At 50.8% G+C, this 20,742-nt stretch overlaps 1 protein-coding gene across 2 annotated transcripts in view; it reads left to right on the forward strand.

The window, feature by feature from the left end:
* Positions 1-20,742, forward strand: part of HDGFL2 (HDGF like 2) — a 23,909-nt gene continuing 3,167 nt past the window's right edge. Inside the window, exons 1-11 of one of the 2 annotated variants that reach the window (XM_081287808.1) lie at positions 1-199; positions 1,856-1,932; positions 2,026-2,164; positions 9,997-10,197; positions 16,086-16,199; positions 16,292-16,363; positions 17,164-17,323; positions 17,477-17,552; positions 17,714-18,026; positions 19,243-19,346; positions 20,517-20,590. In XM_081287808.1, the coding sequence (XP_081143934.1) occupies positions 128-199; positions 1,856-1,932; positions 2,026-2,164; positions 9,997-10,197; positions 16,086-16,199; positions 16,292-16,363; positions 17,164-17,323; positions 17,477-17,552; positions 17,714-18,026; positions 19,243-19,346; positions 20,517-20,590 (1,402 nt within the window). In that variant the 5' untranslated portion in view covers positions 1-127. The remainder of the gene's footprint in view (positions 200-1,855; positions 1,933-2,025; positions 2,165-9,996; positions 10,198-16,085; positions 16,200-16,291; positions 16,364-17,163; positions 17,324-17,476; positions 17,553-17,713; positions 18,027-19,242; positions 19,347-20,516; positions 20,591-20,742) is intronic. The other variant, XM_081287807.1, reaches the window with a different exon arrangement.

Below are 20,742 nucleotides of genomic sequence, written 5' to 3' on the forward strand. Positions count from 1 at the left end.
GCCCCCTCAGCGTCCGGCTCCCGCCCCCGGCTTCGCCTCCCGCTGCCGCCGCTGCAGCCGCTGCTGCCGTCGCCGCCGCCGCCGCTGCCGCTGCCGCTTCCCGCGGCCTGGGCCTCCCGCCGCCAGCATGCCACACGCCTTTAAGCCCGGAGACCTGGTGTTCGCCAAGATGAAGGGCTACCCTCACTGGCCGGCCCGGGTGAGGCCGCGCGGGTGATGGGCCCTGCGGGGGGTGGGGCAGCGGGGTCCCCGGGCCTGAGGGGCCGCGCGGGGCTCTGAGGGCCCTGTGGTTCCCGGGGTCGGCGGGCGATCAGCGGCCTGAGGTGCTGAGTGCGGGGGTCCGGCGACTCCGCGTCCGAGGGCTCGCGCGCCGGGGGTCCGGGTCCGAGGGGCTGAGGGAGCCGCGCGCTGGGCTCGGGACCCGGGGCCTGAGGGGCTGGGTTTGGGCGCGCTGAGGCCGGGGGTCCGTGGTGGGCCTGAGGAGAGGGTCGGGTCTGGTGGGCAAGACCGCGGGAGGCGCGGCGGGGCCCCGTGGCCGGCCCCGGCGGGAGAGGCGGCTGGCGGAGCCCGCGGCGGGGGGTGCGTGGGGCGGCTCTCCTTCGCTGACCGCGCGGACTTCGGGTTCCCCTCCGGCGGCAGCCGGTGCCCCGCGCCTGGGAGTGCAGCGTGTGCGGTGGCCGGTGGCTGGGGTTGGCCCTGTCTGGGGGGCTGTGTGCAGCGGGGACCCCAGAAGCTCCTGTCACCCCAGGTCTGAGGGCTCCAGTGGCCCCGGGCTGAGGGTGGTGCAGTGGGCAGGGGGACTGAGGGAGGCTGGGTGAGCTGAAGACGAGCCCCTGGGCGGACGGGCAGTGGAGGGGTGAGGCCCAGGAGTGTGGCCGGGCTCGGAGGGCGCTCACAGCCAGCGCTGACCTCTGAGGGGTGGGGGCCAGCTGCCCCGGAGGCGCGCTGGGCGGTCCTGGGGCAGAGTTTGGGATTCTCTGCAGGAGAGGGCATGTGTGGCCGGGATGCCCATAGCCAAGGCCAGGAGCCACGGGCGGAGAGAGGAGTTAGAGAACCGAGGGACAGGGAAGGTTCCAGCGGCCACCCAGGAGCTGGAGAGGTGGATGGGGAAGGCAGAATTTGGTACCAGAGAACCCACTCCATCCTAATTTGCTGTCACTCATTTTCCTGGGGGAGACCATAGAGGTGAAACTTTACCGACACTTCCCTCCTTTCCAGAGCTCTAGCTTTTCCCTCCCCTGACCCCCCTTCTCCAGCTCAGAGAGCCCAGAACATTTCCAAGCACCTGATTGGAAGTGAAGGGGCTGCTACCCTCTTGTGGGGAAGTGACTGACAGCTGCTGGAGCCCGTGGGCCTGCGGGGAGAGGGTGGGACTTCCTGGATGCTCAGGGCCTGTCTCCTGCAGCCCACCCCCACCCTCTGCATCCTTGGAGCTGCCAGCTGCATCCTTTGGGAGGCCTCCTGCCTGCATGATCTCCTCTTTACAGGAGGGGTCCCCAGGGGAGGGTCCTGGGAGTTCACAGAAGCTGATCTTGGCCCCACCCCTTATTTTCTTCAGGGGGCTATATTTGGCTTTGCTTACGTGAAGCACCTGCCTTGGAACCAGCTTTCTCTGTAGGGGGAGAAAGATCACCTTGGGTGGGGGATAGGTGCAATGAGGGGTGTCTAGAAGAATGCAGATTCCTATTTGTAAAGTGATGTGGCTTCCTAGGTTGAAGGCTCCCCTCTCCTTTCATGCCTTTCCCCAAGTAACTTGGTTGGTTTCTTGGTGATTTCCTGGGTTGTTCTGTGAAGTTGTCTCCTGTCTCTCCCGCTAAATCACCCCCTGATTGGGCTGATTGACCTCTCACTATAGATTGATGACATTGCTGATGGTGCTGTGAAGCCCCCACCCAACAAATACCCCATTTTCTTCTTTGGTACACACGAAACGTAAGTGTCTCCAACTGGGGCTTGGTTACCCCCCTTGGTGCCTCTCAGTGTGGTCTGGCTCACCTGGAGGTGATCTGTTGTTCCTTTCTCCAGAGCTTTCCTGGGACCCAAGGACTTGTTCCCCTACGACAAATGTAAAGATAAGTACGGGAAACCCAACAAGAGGAAAGGCTTCAATGAGGGGCTGTGGGAGATTCAGAACAACCCCCACGCCAGCTACAGTGCTCCTCCGGTGAGTACCCTGGAGATGGAGAACATCCAGTTGGGGGTGTATGTGGGGCCCATTTGGGGATACTTCTTTACAGTGGGGGCTAGAAATAGCCTTTTCCTTATCTCGTAGGAAAAGGAAGTTTCTAGGGCAGGGTCTTTCCTCCTCAGTACTGTGGACTTTAAGGACCAGATTGTTTTTTGGGGATGGAGCGTTCTGGAATGCAGGATGCTAAGTGGCACCTGTGGTCCCCGCCCACTCCATGCCAGGGGTGCTGTGAAGTTCCCAGACACTGCCTTGTGTCCTCTGGGTAGGGAGAGAGGGTTGAAGAATCACCCTTTGCTGAGAATCACTGCTATAGAATGAGCTTTAATTGTTTGTGGTTTTGTTTTTGATTTTGTACTGAGGATTTAACCCAGGGACCCTCTACCACTCAGCCACATCCTCAGCCCTTTTTATTTTTTAGTTTGAGATAGGATTTAAGTTTAAGTTGCCCAGGCTGCTCTTGAACTTGTGGTACTCCTGCCTCTGCCTCTTGAGTGGCTGGGATTATTGGTGTATGCACTATGCCCGGTGAGCTTGAATTTATAATAGGATGTTATTAAAATTCTTATAAAACCTATTTTTTTCTAAGGAAAATAATTTCTTTAAAAAATCATTGCCTGGGCTTGGGGTATAGTTCGGTTGGTAGAGTGCTTGCCTTGCATGCACAAAGCCCTGGGTTCAATCCCCAGCACCACAAAAAAAAAAAAAAAAAAAAAAACTGCCTTTCTTTCTCCTTAGGTTTTGGATGCAGGAGAATAAATGATAGTTTTTAGATGTGAGAGTTCATGGTCAGGTGGGAAAAAATAGTCAGGAACCATAGCAATGGGGACATCTCACTGGCATATCAGTGTCTGGGAATGTTCTGGGAAAAGAAGAACTTTTGAAAAGTAAGTCATTAATGGAAGGCCTTGAAAAGCCATTTTGGAGTGAGGTGTGGGTGGAGGAAAGCTGGGCTGGGGTTCTTTACTTTTTTTTTTTTTTTTTGTACTGGGGATTTTACTCTTTTTTTAAACCAGTGCTTTTGTGGGTAGGGGGCAATGATGGCCTGGATTTAGAAGGGGTGGGCATGAAGATGGGGGAGGCCAAGGGAACAGATCTCAGTGAAGGAAAATTTGTTAAGTGAAGGAAAGGATATCCATGGTTGTCTGAGGAGTGGAAATTGGGAGTTGGTGAGCGTCAGATCTGGCATGTGTTTTTCATCAGCTGAAGATGGATGGAGTCATTTTGTCGCCCCTGGTCCTGCTTGAGAACTCAGGGTCTTGAGACGGTCTGGACGTGCCTCTCTATCTCAATCTGGGCTGGGTGCTGCTTGCGAGCAACCACTCATGGGTCCACACACGTTTTTGTGTTGACACCTGCCATGTGCCATGGGCTGTGGGTCTAGAATTTGGGATATACTCAGCAGATGTGTCCTGGACATTGATGGTTTGGTAGCCTCTTATCAAGGGGCTGGGGCCCATGTGTATTCATGTTGATGGTATTTAATTCTTGATAAAGAATCTGTGTCCAGGAGGTAGAGGGTTCCCCTGTTTGATAACTCAGCATCTTTCCTGAGGCTTTACTTGTCCCCAGTCTGGCTCTGTGGATCAGAAAGTCTTTAAGGCATGAGATCCTTTTCTGGCCCTGACTCAAGTTCTCTTTGGTTATGTCCCAAGCTTATTACCTCCTGGTGAATCATCGCACCATTTAATATTTATTGGAACCCACAGCTTACTAAGTACTGCATAGATGCTGCCCTCGAGGAAAGGAAATGCAAAAATAGTGCACCCTTGAAATGAAACAAGTTCTCTGCAGGTCCCCCAAGTAGCTGTAAGTGTTAGAGCTTATTTGTGCTCTTTGGTTCTCTAACCGTATGTGCTTTCAGTGGAACATTTGTTTAAAATGCAGGTTCCTTGTGATGTAGCTTTAGTAGTGTAGGACTGAGGCCTGGGACCATTGAGGTCTTCCCTGCAAAGTGCTGTCTCCGAGCCTTTGGATGTAGCCAGGGCATAGGTAGGTTTTTGAAGTCATCACTTTTTAGGAAACTGAGCATCTCTTTTTTTCATCCCCAAGGTTTTTGGTTTGAAAGGCACTGGTACCTCCATTCTAAGCCTACTGCCTCCTTTTTTTTTTCTTCCCAAGATAACCACAGCTGCCAATTCCTTGTATACCCTTCCAACATTCTTTTCTTAAGCATATAATTCTGAACTTTGATGTATTTACTCAAGAGTAAATCTTGAAAATTGGTCCATCTCAGCCCACAGAATAGCCTCAATACTTTGACAGTCTTGGCTAGGTCTCCCAAGAGGAAAGGAGGGCCAAGTTCTCATCCCCTCAGAAGTCAGCAGGTAAAAATGGCATCTGGGGTGTTTTTTTACTTAAGTGTGTTTTGGTCCCCACAGTGAGAGTGGCCTGGGCACGTGCTGTTTTTCCATTGTACAGATGAGCAGACTAAAGCCCAGAGAGTTTGCTTGAATATCCACAGGGCCCCAGCTAAAATCTGATAACCCTTAGACCTGGGCCAGGTTTCCCAATATTTGTCCTTTTTAGCAGTATAATAGTGAAATGTGGGGCCAGATCATTCTCTGCAATAGGGTCTCCCCTGTGCATTGTGACTGCTGAGCAGTATGGCTGGTCTTCACTTGCTAGCTGCGGTACTACCTGTCCATTTCACCCCAATCTTTTTTTTTTTTTTTCTTGGTTCTGGTTATTGAATATTGGATGTAGGGCTCCACTCATGCTAAGCAAGTACTGTAGCATTGAGCTACATTCACAGTCCTGTTATTTTATTTTATTTTTTGGCACTGAGGTTTGAACCCATGGGTGCTTTACTATTGAGCTACATATCCAGCCCTTTTTATTTTTTATTTGAGACACTGGCCTCAAATTTGCCATCCTCCTACCTCAGCCTCCAGAATTGCTGGGATTAGAGGTGTGTGTCACCATGCCCAGCCTTTATTTTATTTTGAGACAGGGTCTCATTAAGTTGCCTAGATTTGTTTGGAACTTGTGATACTCTTGCCTCAGCTTCCCAAGTTGCTAGGATTACTGGTGTGCACCAACATGGCTGGTTCCACCTCCAATCTCATTAACCAAAATATGTCTAGAAATTGATAGATGCATCCTGAGGACAAAATCACTCATGGTTGAGAACCATTGGCTTAGAAGGATCCCACTTCATATATCCTTGTTCCTTGATAGGTGAAGAGGCAGAGACCTGTACAGGGCTCTCAAGTTTGTCAGCAACAGAACTGAGCTGAGACCAAAGTGCAGGCCTGCCTCCCCCAGGCCCATTTTCTTTTCTTTCTGTGGGGAGGAGGAGGACCTGAGGCCTGCCCGCTCACAAGGGAGCCTGGGGCCAAGTAGACCTGGGTTCAGGTCCTGGCTTTGTGCCGCCTGCTGACTGTGTTCCTAGGATCATGCTCATGGTGTTCTCAGCCTCTCAGTTATTGGGAGGCTTCAGTGAGAAAATGTGCAGTAAGTGCTCAGTGGATAGCAGAGGCTACAATGGGAAATGAGGAGACCACGCGAGGTCCGGCCTCTTCTGCACCATAGTTACCTCCAGGCTTATTCAGACAGCCAGCTGTTTCTCTCATACCCATCCGATGCTGGGATGTTTGGAGGTGGCAAGCTTTGGCTTTTTATTTCTTCTGGGTTCTTCTCTGGGCCACCAGCATTCACATCCACTAAATGTTTCTGTGTGGGTCAGATTTCCCAAAACCTTTGCTGAAAGCCACCTCCATAAGATGCAGAGGTCCTGGCTGTACGCATGTACTCAGGGTGAGCAAGTTGGTCCCAATCGCTTGATGGGCTATGGAGGCCCAAACCAGACTGCAGCCGGTAAAGAGAAGGGATGAAGTGAGGAGGGGCTTTGACTGCGTGTGTGCCTGTGTCCAGTGGCCCAGACTTTGAGGCCAAAGCAGACCTGAGCTGTGTCCCTGCTCTGTTAGTCATTCACTCTGTTTTGGTACTAGGGATTGAATCCAGGGCAGTGTCCCACTGAGCTACATCCCTAGCCCTCTATTTGTTTGTTTGTTTTTTATTGATACTGGGGTTTGGACCCAGGGATGCTTAGCCACATCCCCAGGTGTCCCCCCCCCCTTTTTTCCTTTCTTTCTGTTTAAATATTTATTTTTTAGTTTTACGTGGACACAATATCTTTATTTTTATGTGATGCTGAGGATTGAATCCAGTGCCCCACGCATGCCAGGCGAGCGCGCTACCACTTGAGCCACATCCTCAGCCCTGTTTTTTTTTTTTTAAGAGAGAGAGAGAGAGAGAGAGAGAGAGAGAGAATTTTTTAATATTTATTTTTTAGTTCTCGGCGGACACAACATCTTTGTATGTGGTGCTGAGGTTCGAACCCGGGCCACACGCATGTCAGACGAGTGCGCTACTGCTTGAGCCACATCCCCAGCCCCCTGTTTTTTTTTTAATATTTATTTTTTAGTTGTAGTTGCACACAATACCTTTATTTAATTAATTAATTTATTTTAATGTGGTGCTGAGGATTGAACCCAGGGCCTCACACGTGGTAGGCAAGTGCTCTGCCGCTGAGCCACAATCCCAGCCCATCCACAATCCAAGTTTGAGACAGGGTCTTGCTAAATTGCTTAGGCCCTCGCTAGGTTGCTGAGGCTGGCTTTGAATTTGCGATCCTCCTGCTTTGGCCTCCAGAGTTTCTGGGATTGCAGGCATGTGCCACTGCTCCTGGCTTCATTCTGTTCTTGAGCTGTGACTTAACCTCTCTCTGACTGTATCCTCATCCCCAGAATCAGAGTGGTACTTCCCACCTGTTGCATAGAGAGTCATGACAAGCTCAGTATCACTTAAATAGTGGTAGATCTTGGAATGGTGATGTAGACCTTTGACAAAAGACCTTTGGTCCCATCATTCAGTCACTTAGACTCTCTGAGCTGCTGCTTCCCCTTGTGAAAAGTGGAGCTGAAGCTCTCCCTTCTCTACTCACCAGGTGTGCTCCAAGGGGAAGTAACAGATTTGAGAGCCTCTGAACTCTCTGAAGGAAAGGTGTGAGAGAAATCACTGTGAAAATGTTGTTATTCTCTCCTGGCATATTCAGTTTGGGGCTTGACCTATTTAAGTATTGTCCTTTTTAATAATCTTGTCAAAAATTATATAGGCAGGGGGCCCTGTTGCTGTGCCGAAGGGCCATTGGCCACAGTGGCAGAAGGCAGACAAAACATGCTTGGTGTTGAGCAGCGAGGTCATTTCAACACCTGTTTCTCATTTTTCTTCTCTGTTAAGCAGGGATTGTTAGCTTGAGACTGTGTGCAGAGGTTGGTGGGGGAAGAATAAGGGGCTTTATAAAACAGGGAGACTGGAGGGGGCAGGAAACTGAAGGCGGGCTGAGTTCCCCTCCTGTCATTCCATCGGTCCAGGTTCCCTCGAGCCCAGCTCTGCTACCCAAATTCTTCTTCCCACGTTTCCATTCTGTTCTGCCTGTGTGTGCGCTGATGTGCTGCAGAGACCTGACCTTCAGCATCTGTCTAGCCCTTCCACTGCTACCTCCCTCCAACACTCCCACTCCCGCCCACCCAGCTGCAGCACCTCGACACAGACTTGGCTCCTCTCTGCTTCTCCTTCCTGGTCTCACTGTCAGCATGTGCCTTGAAACTCCTCTCACATTCTCTCAGGCCCTTAGTCCTCCGTCCTCCTCCTTGATTTTACTTGGCCAGTAGGTTGCCATCTAATCCACTGTACCCTGGCTAGCTAGTTATAACAAGAGAATTTGCCTTTCTCTGTGATCTTTTTTAAAAAATTGAGATAAAATTGACATAAAATTCATCACTTTAGCCATTTTCTATTTCCTTTTTTCTTTAAAAAAATTTTGTGGTCCTGGGGTTTGAACTTGGGGCCGTGCACATGATTGGCAAGCCCTCTGCCATTGAGCTATACCCTTGGCCTCCATTTTAACCATTTTAAAACTCTACAGTAGCTTTAGTACATTTGTAATGTATATAACCATCATCACTCTAATTCCAGAATATTCCCCTGCTCCACAAAGAAACCCACTCACAGTCATCCTCAGTTCTCCCTCTAGCTCCTGACAACCTCAGATCTCCTGTTTTGATTCGCCTAATTTAGCCAAGGAATTCCTTTCAGTGGGATCTCTTGCTTTGGGGCCTTTGTCTATTTTCCTTGCTGCGCGGAGGTCCAGGTTTCCTCTGCTTAGAGTGTCAGTGCCCCCTTCCTTCTCTGTGCTTGACTGTTCCATTCTGTACCCCTGCCACGTGGCGTATCTATCAGTTGATGGACATCTGTGTTGTTTTCAGAGATTGCGGCCTTAAAAAAATCTTATCCCCGGGCTGGGGATGTAGCTCAGTGGAAGAGCGCTTGCCTAGCATGTGTGAGGCACTGGGTTCGATTCTCAGCACCACTTACAAATAAACAAAATAAAGGTCCATCAACAACCAAGATTAAAAAAAAAAATCTGCCTTCTCTTCTGTCTTAAGTGATAGATATTCAGAATAGAAACGACATGAAATAGCTTGGGTGGGTTTTACTCGGATACAGCTAGGCTGGTGTCACCCAGCGCCTCTGTGCTCGAGAACTGTTGTGGCATCCCCTTCTTGTTCTTGTGACTGTCTATTTACTTGGCTGTCTCCCCATTAGACCATGAGCTCCCTACGGGCAGGGACCGTGTCTTATTCGTCTCTAGCCAGGGCCTGGCACATAGTAGGTATTCCAGGATGTTCGTTGGATGAAGGAGTGATGGCTGAATATTCCTGGGGCTCCTGCGTTTTCCTTCCACAAACGTAAGACATCCTAACTGAATTCAGAAAGGGACCCAAGAAAGCCCCGTGCTTTCACTGTGCGCTTTGCCTGATGATTTTAGAGCCTCAGTAACACCTTGAGTGACCCACCCAGTCTCACTGTGTGCCTCTCCTTTGCCATCTCATCTTCCCGGGCCCGGGGAAAGCCATACCAGCCTCTTCTGGCTGCTAAGGGGACCATCATTCATGCCATTCCTGCTCTTTAGAGTGCATATAGCCTGTCCCCCTCTGCGTGCTGGGGACAGATTCTCCACTGAAATGTCATCCTCTAAAGGGCCTCATGGACCACCCAGTGCAAAATACTCCCACCCCTCAGTCTCTACAACCACATGCAGTGATTTTCTGCCCGTTGCCACAACTGGGAACCATATTTATGTTATCAGTCACTCCCGGGGTCAAGGGACCATGCCTCAGTCCCTTCTGTGTCTTCACTACCCCCTCATGTGGTGCTGGGCACATGGCAGTATGCTGTCCCACAAGCATTGACTGATGGTGTGAATGAGCCTGGCACTGGCCAGCACAGAGGAAGCCCGCAGAAGTGGTGGCTGTTCTTGTGCTTGCTGCTGCCTCTGCTGTCATTTTGAATGCAGTAAAAATTGAGCAGCACCTGGAAGGTGCTCAGAGGTCTTGTCCTAGGCCAGCTTCCTCAGGATAGAATGATTAAAAAAAGAGAAAGCAAACATTTCTGAGCCCTTGCCACAGCCTGGGCCCTGCCCTCGGTACTCCACGCACCACTTCAGGCGCACCCTCGCCATAGCCCTCTACGGCCAACACTGTGCTCAGATGTGGAAACTGAGGTACAAGAAAGGCTGGAGTTACTTGCCCGAGATTTAACCCTGGGTGCCACTTCATGACCTTGGTGTCTACCATCTTACCCTCCTGTCTCCTTCTCTGGGCATTCTGGGCCTTGGTTACCCCATTTGTAAAGCAAGGAAGCCAGGACCTGACATTTGAAACCCCACTGGTGGGTTCCCCCTCCTATTTGGGAAATCCACACAAGACTCAGGGTGACACGTATTCTTTGACCTCCACACCCAGCCGGTGAGTTCCTCCGACAGTGAGGCCCCTGAAGCTGACCCAGCAGGTGGGAGCGACGCAGACGAGGACGAGGACGACCGGGGAGTCATGGCCGTCACAGCCGTTACTGCCACAGCTGCCAGTGACAGGATGGAAAGTGACTCGGATTCTGATAAGAGTAGTGACAACAGTGGCCTGAAACGGAAGACATCAGCATTGAAGGTAGGGGTGAAGCCGGGGCATGGCCTGTGCGTGGCACAGGCACCCCAGCACCCTGAAACCTCTCCCACCAGCACCCTTCTCTTCTTTAACAAAATTGAGATAAAATTCTTACACCACAAAATTGACCATTTCAAAGTGTACAACTCAGTGATTTTTAGTATATTTGCAGAGTTGCCATCTTTTTTCTAGTTCCAGAACATTCTCATCACCTCAAAAGGGACCCCAGAACCATGCATGAACTGTCACCCCATCCCCTCAAATTTGCACCCACAAATTCCTATCTCCGTACTTTTCTGTTTTGGGGCGTTTCTTGTCAGTGGAGTCGGGCGTTGTGTGGTTCTCATGAGCATGATATCTTCAAGGTTCTTCATGTGGTGAAGAAGCGATGCTGCACTGTAGAGATGGCCCCCGAGTTTGTCCATTTGTGCTTTTTTTTTTTTTTTTTTAAATCTTTGTTTATTTTTATATGGTGTTGAGGATTGAACCCAGGACCTTGTGCATTCTAGGTGAGCGCTCTACCGTTGAGCCACAATCCCAGCCCCATGTCCATTTGTCAATGGTCATTTGGCTTCTTTCCCACTTCTTGGCCAGGATGGCTCATGCTGCTGTGAAAATTCCTGTACAGTTTTTTTTTTTTTTTTTTAATGCAGATGATGTGTGTTCAATTTTGTTGGGGACAGTCTTTTCCCTGTCTTTTGACTGCTTCTAAATATATGGGTACATGGTGAAATGACCAGGTTCTAGTAGTAAATTCTTTGATAGAGAAAGAAATTTAAAAATTTCTTTTTAATATTTTTTTGTTTTACTTTTTTGGTGGTGGAGATTAAACCCAGGACCCTCTACATGCTGAGTACCTACTCTACCACTGAGTTATCCCCCGGCCCCTATTGTTTTTTACTTGTTTATTTATTTATTTTTTTATTGTGGTGCTGGGGATCGAACCCAGTGCCTCATGCATGCTAGGCAAATGCTTTACCACTGAGCCACAACCTTGGCCCCCTATTATTATTATTTTATATCTTTTTTTTTTTTTAAAGAGAGAGTGAGAGAGGAGAGAGAGAGAGAGAGAATTTTTAATATTTATTTTTTTTTTTAGTTCTCGGCGGACACAACATCTTTGTTGGTATGTGGTGCTGAGGATCGAACCCGGGCCGCACGCATGCCAGGCGAGCGCGCTACCGCTTGAGCCACATCCCCAGCCCCTATTTTATATCTTTAATATGTGGTGCTGAGGATCAAACCCAGGGCCTCACACCTGCAAGGCAAGTGCTCTACCCCTGAGCCACAACCCTGGCCCCTTATTTTTATTTTTATTTTTATTTTTAGTGGTGCTGGAGATTGAACTCAGGGCTTTGTGCATGTGAGGTAAGCACTCTACCAATTGAGCTATATACCCAGCACCCCCCATTATTTTTATTTTTAATTTTTAAATTTTTTTAAATTATAGTTGGACACAATACCTTTATTTTATTTATTTTTACGTGGTGCTGAGGATCGAACCCAGAGCTTCACACATGCTAGGCAAGCGCTTTACAGCTGAGCCACGACCCCAGCCCCCCCCCAATTATTTTTTTATTTTTTATTATTTTTTTAGTTATATATGGGCACAATGTCTTTATTTTGTTTATTTTTTGAGGATCGAACCCACGGTCTCACACGTGTGAGGCAAGCGCTTTACTCCTAAGCCACAACCCTAGCCCCCCAATTATTATTATTATTATTATTATTATTTTAATATTTATTTTTCAGTTTTCACTGGACACAACATCTTTATTTTTATGTGGTGCTGAGGATTGAACCCAACGCCCCGTGCATGCCAGGCAAGCGCGTTACCTCTTGAGCCACATCCCCAGCCCCCCAATTATTTTTTATAATAACATTTGCTTTTGCTTCTAAAGCCATGAGCCATATTCATTGTAGGTATTTTGGAAAATGCAGAAAGCTAAAAAAAAAAAAAAAACGTTTCTTGCTATCTGTGGGGTGTTACTGAACCAAGCAAGGATACATGATATCCTGATGTATTGGGGAGCTTGTTTGTTGTATAAGTAGTGTTATGAGCATTTCCTTGCATTACATTTTGGTTGGTTGGTTGGTTGGTTATTAGAGATTGATGTCCTTGGGGCACTTAACCACTGAGTCACCTCCCCAGCTCTTTTTATTTTTTAGTTTGAGACAGTTTCTTGCTGAGTTGCTCAGGGCTTCGTTAAGTTGCTGAGGCTGGCTTTGAACTTGGGATCCTACTGCCTCAACCTCCCAAGTTGCTGGGATTACAGGAATATGCTCTTGTCTACATTTTGTTTTACATTGAAGTTTTCAATGGCTGAGAAATTGTCTACAATATAAATTAATTCTAACTGCTGTCCTAAGATTGTTGAGTAGTTTTTTCCCCAACTTTTTTTTTATATTTATTTTTTAGTTATTATGGGACACAATATCTTTATTTTATTTACTTTTTTTTAAAGAGAATTTTTTTAATACTTATTTTTCATTTTTTGGTGGACACAACCTGTTTATTTTATTTTTATATGGTGCTGAGGATCGAACCCAGCACTGTGCGCATACCAGGCGAGCGCGTTACCGCTTGAGCCACATCCCCAGCCCTTATTTACTTATTTTTATGTGGTGCTGAGGATTGAACCCAGGGCCTCGCACGTGATAGGTGAGCGCTCTACCACTGAACCCCAGCCCCAGCCTCAGCCTCTGCCCTTCCCCAACTTTTTATGATATGCTTTGACATTGTTTTTTAGAAGTTCCCATTTATTTCCACTTGTTGTTCGAGGAGTCACACAGAAATATATAGAATCCGTCCTCTCACACTTAGAGGTAGTCAGTATGGTTCAGTATGTATTCAGTATGTACCAATTTTTTTGCAATTTTGCTTTAAACAAATATAAATTATTATAACTCTTTTTAATAGCACTGGGCATTTGTTGGAAAGCCCTTCCATTTGTGATCTTCACTATAACATGCCCTTGGCGTTCCTTTCCTGTCTTTGGGGCTGTGGTTTAATAAGCAATCAGCTTTATACTCTCCCTTTGGCCACATTATTTTGTCAGAACTTTTCCTTGTAGCTGTAGATCTGGACTTCATATTTATCTTCTGAAGGCCCCATTGAGTACCTCCTTTTGTAAGGATTTTATGGGTTAAAACACATCCTAGGGCTATGGTTGGGCTCAGGGGTAGAGCACTGGCCTAGTATGTGTGGGGCACTGATTTCGATCCTCAGCACCACATAAAAATAAAATGAAGATACTGTGTCCACCTAAAATTAAAAAAAAAAAAAAAAAAAAGACATCCTAGACCCCCACCATGAGCTTTCTTGGAGTCAGGCCTAGCATGGTGCCTGGCCAGTAGGGACACTGAGCTGGTCTTTCCATCTGGACACTGCCTGTGTGCTGTTTTTGCCATGGTACAGAGCTGTCCTGCTCAGGGACACTTGGCGCCCACCCCCTGGCCTCCTCTTCAGCCTTCCATGTGCATATAGGAAGAGTGTGTCCTTTTTTAGAAGGCCCTGTCCAGGACCACATGCTGTTGCTCTTTTTTTTTTTTTTTTTTTTTGGTACCAGGAATTGAACTCAGGGGCCCTCAACCACTGAGCCATATCATCAGCCCTATTTTGTAATTTATTTAGAGACAGGGTCACACTAAATTGCTTAGCATCTTGCTTTTCCTGAAGCTGGCTTTGAACTCATGATCCTCCCGCCTCAGCCTCCTGAGCCAGTGGGATTACAGGCGTGTGCCACCACCCATGCCAGCTCAGTTGCCCTTTTAACATCCTGGTCGTCTTAGTCCTCCTGGTCTGCCCTATTGTCCAGGGCACCAGGCCACACCCCAGCTTCAAACGCTTAACCTTTCTCAGGGTCTGGAGCTGCTTCAGAATCTGATGGAAACCTGGAATTAATAACGTGAACTCAGGATACAAAAAATGTATAATTCGGGCATTCCCTGAATGCTGGGTTAAGAGTCTTCATCCTAATGCAGATGAGGAAGGAAACAAAGAATATTTAATTTCCTCGCTTCCTTTTTCTTGATGTCCTTTCTCTCTGACCTTGGCCTAAGCTCGCTGCTCATCTCGGCCCCCTCCTTTTTTGTTTTTTAGTACCTTTATTTTATTTATGTGTGCTGAGGATCAAACCTAGGGCCTCACACATGCTAAGCGAGTGCTCTACCGCTGAGCCACAACCTCAGCCCCCCACCTCCCTTTTTAAAGGTGTGGTGTGAGATGAGCCTCAGCAGGCCTTGGCTTGGCATCTGTAAGATGGGGTCTAACTCCACACAGCCTGTGCAGCCCTGTGGATCCAGCCCCAGCCAGAGCCCTGTCCTCTGACTGCCTGCTCCGCCACCAGGCCTTCTTCACATCTTCTGAAATTCCAGGCTCCTCATCCCAAAGGCCTTGGCACCTGTGGCTGTCCAGCCTCTGTTCCCCGTGTTCTGCCCCAGGCCTCATAGCAGCATCTACCTCTGAGCTCCTGATCTCAGGCATCCCAACCAGCCCTTTTTTTATTTTACAGGACTTCTTGTTCTAACAGAGTCTTCTTTAATATTTACATCTGTCTCTGGACTAAAATATAAGTCACCCAGGAGCAGGGGCTTCACCTCTCATTGAGGGGTCACCAAGTACACGTATGTGCTAGGTTGGCTGCCGCAACTGAGTGCTGCAGCTGGAACAGCTCAAATGGTAGGACCTTACTTCCCACAACCCTAGAGCCAGAAGTCTGAAATCAAGGTGTGGTGGGGCTGGGACTTCCTGATGTGTCCCGTCATGGTTGTTCCTTTGTGTCTGTGTCCTAGTCTCCCCTTCTTAGAGAGACCCAGTCATACTGCATTAGGCCTACCCTAGTGACCTCTTCTTACCTTGTGCCCTCTCTCAAGACCTTATTGCCAAACATAGATACACAAGTAGTCCCTAATGCTGAGGCCTCAGGTGGGGCACAGAGTAATCAACAGTTGTTAGGAAGATGAGCACGTCTCTGGTTGTGGCAGAATGGGCAGAAGTGCTTTGTGACTCTGAACAGATGTCCTGATGGGAAACTGTGCTGTTGTTACTGGGCAGGGATTGATTTCTAAGGCCCATTTCTCTTTGCTGCCTCAGTTAATCCTTTGCATGATTCTAAAGTTGTTTTCTTCATGTGGACTTCAGAGAACACGTATGTCCCTGAAATTGAATAAAGACTATCTGATTTTTTTTATTGACCTGAAGCTCAAATAACATCCCACTACCATTCTTTGTGTGTGTGTGTGTGTGTGTGTGTATGTGCGTGCACGCTCGTGCGCGCACTCGCGCGCCTAGAATTGAACCCAGGGATTTGCAAATGTGAGTCAAACGTTTTGCCCCTGAGCTACACCCCAGCCCCTCCCACCCCTTTTTTATATTTTATTTAGAAGCAGGGTTTTGCCGAGTTGTTTAGGACCTCACTAAAGTTCCTGAGGAGGCCTTGAACTTGTGATCCTCCTGTTTCAGCCTCCTGAACTTCTGGGATTGCAGGTGTGCGCCACTAACCATCCTTAAGTGTATGACTCAGTGGTATCAGGCACATTCATGTGGTGTGCGCCATCACTGCCATAGATCTCTAGAACTTTCCAACTTAAACTGAAGCTTCTTCCACTCAACACTAAACCCAGCCCCTCCCAGCCCCAGGCTCCTTCTCTTCTGCTTCCTGTGTCTGTGGCTCTGACAACTCCTGTGAGTGGAGTCCTGCAGTGTGTCACCTAGTGTGACAGGCTCATTTCACTGACTATTATGTCCTCAAGATTGGATCCCTGGTTTTTATTAGATTCTCAAAGATTCCCGTGAAAGCTTCTAGGATTGACCTCTACTGAGCTATGAGGAACCAGGTGGGGATCACAGGTTTCTCAGCCGCTGATATGACCAGACTGTTCCCTCACAGATGTCAGTCTCAAAACGAGCTCGAAAAGCCTCCAGCGACCTGGATGAGGCCAGTGTGTCTCCATCTGCAGAGGACTCGGAGAGCTCATCAGAGTCAGCAAAGACCAGTGACCAGGTCAGCAGGCAGCAGCTCCTTGATGGGGGGCTCGGGGGCCTGTGAGGGAGCCAGTCAGCAACGGACCCTGAAGCTCCTGTCTCTTCACCCAGGACTTCACCCCCGAGAAGAAAGCCGTGGTCCGAGCGCCTCGACGGGGCCCTCTGGGAGGACGGAAGAAAAAGGTAGACCCTGTCGGTTTTGTTCCCTTGCTCACCCAGGGCTTCTTGTCACGGTGCCAGGCCCTGCCCTCAGTGCAGAGTTTGGCCCTTGTGGGAAGGGGGACCGGGCCGCAGGCAGGTGCCACAGAGCAGCAGGTTTCTGAACGCCCACGTGCTCATGCTGCACCAGGATCAGGTGCTGAGAGGCCGCCATCAGGCTTGGAAAAGTGGATTCTGGAACGATACAGCCTCAAGGGTTCCTGTGTCTGATTGTGTGTGTGTGTCTGCTAATATGAGCATGAATAAGTGTGGGTGGTGTGTCCATGGATGTGTTTTGTGTGTCACTGAGTTTTTTTTGTGCATGAGTGTGTTGTGTGTTTGTAAACGTGTGTCGGTGTACCAGAGTGTGTACAAAGCTGTGTCGCTGTGTCCCTGTATGCTTGCACTATCTGTTGGGGCTGGGCGGTTGAAGGCAAAGGAAGCAGCTTGTCTGGGTAGCCCCTGTGTAGGACTGCACGACGATCCTGCCACCAAACCCCGGAGCTCTGCTCTGCTCCCTGTCACCTGTGAGGAAGTGAGGCCTGGGGAGAGGCCCTTTACCCCAAGTGAAGGATCCAGCCGTGGCCCAAGATGCCAGGGCTGCCTGTGGCCCTGTGTTTTCACTGTGGAGATGGGGGTGGATTTAGGGGGTGATGGGATGCTCAGAGTGAGCCCTGAATGGGGGGCGGGCCAGGGCAGATTCAGCCTCTCCTTGCCCTGTGTACCTGGCCTCCCATCCCACCCCTCAGCCTCCTGACCTCCTGGCTGGCCCTGTCACTTTCCAGAAGGTGCCATCAGCCTCTGACTCGGAATCCAAAGCAGATTCAGACGGGGCTAAGGAGGAGCCAGTAGCCTTGGAGAGGTCAGCGTCTTCCTCCTCCTCTTCCCCCTCCTCCTCCGACTCGGATGTGTCTGTCAAGAAGCCTCCACGTGGCAGAAAGCCAGGTAGGGCTGACCCGGGGCTGAGGCCTGCTCTCTGCAGCTGCTACTCTGGGCCGCCTCTGCTAGGGAGCTGGGGCAGGCTTCCCGTCCCTGTCCTCCTCACCCAGCAGCCCTGGGAGTGATGGTGGACGAACCACCCCCTCCCCCCTTCCACAGTTGAGAAGCCTCCCCCAAAGCCCCGAGGGCGGAAACCAAAGCCTGAGCGGCCACCATCCTCCTCCAGCAGTGACAGGTAGGTGTCAGCCAGGGTTACTTGTGGCTCAGTCTCGGGGTGGCAGTATGAGTTCAGGCCAAGTCCTCTGTCCACCTAGGACAGAATCCAGGTGTGAGGTGGGCTGGGGTCCTGGGGCAGAGTCCAGAGGGAACCAGAGGCCTCAATGCCATTTGCCCCAGCGACAGTGACGAAGTGGACCGCATCAGTGAATGGAAGCGTCGGGATGAGGAGCGGCGGCGGGAGCTGGAGGCGCGGCGGAGGCGTGAGCAGGAAGAGGAGCTGAGGCGGCTACGGGAGCAGGAGAAGGAGGAGAAGGAGCGGCGACGGGAGCGTGCGGAGCGTGGGGACGTTGAGTGTGGGGGCAGTGGCGGCAGCAGTGGAGAGGAGCTCAGGACGGAGGACGAGCCCCTCAGGAAGCGCGGCCGCCGGGCCCGGGCCCGTGGACCCCCGTCCTCCTCTGACTCAGAGCCGGAGGCTGACCTAGAGAGAGAGGTGTGTGCCTTGGAGGGTGGCAGGGGCTGCTGCCTGTGTTTGTCCCCATCACCCTGTTGTGGCCTTAGTGTACAGTTCCTTCACCTGCCGGGGAGGAAGTGCCGAAGCAGTGAGTGGGCCTGGAAGCCCAGGCTGGGGGAGCTGACGAAGAGCCCTAGTGACGTGGGTGTCCAAGGCTCAAACTGGAGAGTGGTACGGTTTCCATTTTTGTGGTGCTAGGATGGAACCCCGGGCTTTACACATGCCAGCAAGGCCTCACCACCAAATACATCCCCAGCCTCTTTTCCACTTTAAATAGGAGTAGATCCCTTAGTTGAGAAGGTGACATTTAAGGAAGGAGCCAATGAAGTGAGAGGGGATCTAGGGAGAAAAGCATTCTAGGCAGCAGTTACCACCCATGCAAAGGCCCTGAGGCCTCACATACTAGAGGCACAGTGAGGGGCTCCTGGCTGGAGCAGAGGGAACAAGGGGAAAAGAGGAAGGAGGGAGGCAGGAAGGGCATGGGGCAAGTCCTACAGGGACCTATGGGCCATGGGGAGGACTTGGCCTTTGACCCTGAGTGAGGTGGGAGCCATGGAGGCTATAGGCAGAGGGGAGAGAGGTCTGATTTTAGGTGTTCACACGTGCCCTCTAGCCACTGTAAGGGAACAAACAGCTTGTGGGTGGGTGTGGGAGCAGTTAGGGATCTGAGGAGTGGTGGCAGCTGGTCAGCCTGTTCTGTGCCTTGGGCTGTGGTCCCATTAAGCTCTCTAACTTGGGACGCTGGCAGTCTGGCAGAATTCAGTCTGGCCTCATAGTCTGAGCCCAGGGACCCCACATGATGGCAACCCCAGGCCAGGTCTTCTTTCTTTGTTGGAACCTGGAAAAATACCTCTTCTCTCCATCACCCCCTTTATTTACAAAGGGGAACCCAGCTCCTGGCAGAGGAGGGGTCCCCACCCCACCCTGAGCTGCTGGGCAAGAATGTGGCTCAGTCCCCCCATTGGTGGAGCCCTGGACTCCCAAGTCTGCTTAGCCCTCTCAGGGCCAGAGAACAGGAGTCGACCTCGGAAGGCCACACGTGGTTCTACCTCGTCCGCCTCCTGCCCACCAGCTGCAGGCAGGGAGAAGGGCCACGGAGTGGGGAGCTGCAGCTCTAGGTGGGGTGGTCTGGGGTCTGGGACCATGAGCCCCACCACCTATGGTCCAACCCCACCCCTGGCCCTGGCTGCTGTAGGCAAAGAAAGCGACCAAGAAGTTGCAACCGCAAAGCACAGACCCCCCGAGGAAACCCAGCCAGAAGGAGAAAAGAGGGCGGCCTGAGGAGAAGCCCAGAGCCAGGTCAGCTCCACAGCCCCCAGCCTCACCCCAGCCTGGACCCCGTGCTTCTCCGCCTCCCAGGAGGTCTCCTCCCTCATCGAGGCCTGGCTTTGGAATTTAGCCCTGGAGCCAAATCCACTTGAGGGTTCAAGTTGACGGGGAGCCAGGGCTCCGGGATTGTGGTCCTTCCCAAGGCTAGGAGTTCTGCCCCTAGGTACCCCTGGTGACACTTGGGGGCAGTGGTGGCTGTCATGACTGGAGGAGCTCCTGGTGTGGAGCAGGTGAAGGCCAGGGATGCTGCTCAGCATCCTGCAGTGCCCAGGACGCCTCCCCCAGAGGAGGACTCGGCCAGTGTCCACAGGGCCAAGGGCAGCAGCCGAGCCCCAGCCTGGTAGTTTTGGTTCTGAGACCCACTGAGGGAGGGAGGTGGAGCCCATCCCTGGCCCTCTTTGTAAATGGAATTCCAGCCATTGGTGAACCGACAGCCCGGGAGAACCGGCCAGCGTGGCCCTCTGACTGCTGTGCCGTGGAGTGTGATGTGCGACTTGCTTGCTTTTTTTCCTTGTTACTGGGATAAACCGAAGACGCTCTACCGATGAGCCAAGTTGCCCCAGTCCTTTTGGGTTTTTTAAATTTTTAATTTTTAAAAAAAAATTTTTTTTAAGTTATACATGGGCACAATATCTTTATTTTGTTTGTTTATTTTTATGTGGTGCTGAGGATTGAACCCAGGGTCTCACACGTGCGAGGCGAGCACGCTACCACTGAGCCTCAACCCCAGCCCCTTGTTTTTTATTTTGACACAGGGTCTTGCTGAGTTATTGAGGCTGGCCTCAAAATTGTGATCTTCCTGCCCCAGCCTCCCGAGTCACTGGGATGCCAAGCGTGCTCGCTTTCGTTGGAATATAACTCAAGCGCTTTCTGTTGCCAGCCCTCTGCCACAGGGGTAGAGGAGGAGTTCTAGCACACCGCTAGAGGGGCTGGGTCTTGGTCTACTTGAGGCCTGTAGCTGACTTGGTCCTGTCCTGGAGCTAGATAGTGACAAGCTCTGACCTGTCCTTGAACCCAGCCCCTGGGGCCTCCTAAAGGTTTCCTTCTGCCCTCTGGGTGGGTCCACCCCCAGGCGCTAGTTCCTGGGTGGGAGGACTATATGGTTTGCTGGGTTCCATATGATGGGGTGCCTCTCCACAGGCCCATGAAGGTAGAACGAACCCGAAAGCGGTCTGAAGGGTTCCAGTTAGACCGGAAGGTGGAGAAGAAGAAAGGTGAAGAGCCAGCAGCCTGGGCTTCGCATCCCGAGTCTGCTGGGGGTGGGGGCAAGTGCATGGAGGTGGGGTTCTCTGGTCCGAGAGAGCGCTAGGCAGGTCTTCAGCACCCCTGAGGCGGGGGCTGGAGCATGTGCAGGGTGGGCTTAGCT

The sequence above is a fragment of the Spermophilus citellus genome (genome assembly GCF_964194105.1).
Source record: "Spermophilus citellus genome assembly, chromosome: 3".
NCBI lineage: Eukaryota > Metazoa > Chordata > Mammalia > Rodentia > Sciuridae > Spermophilus > Spermophilus citellus.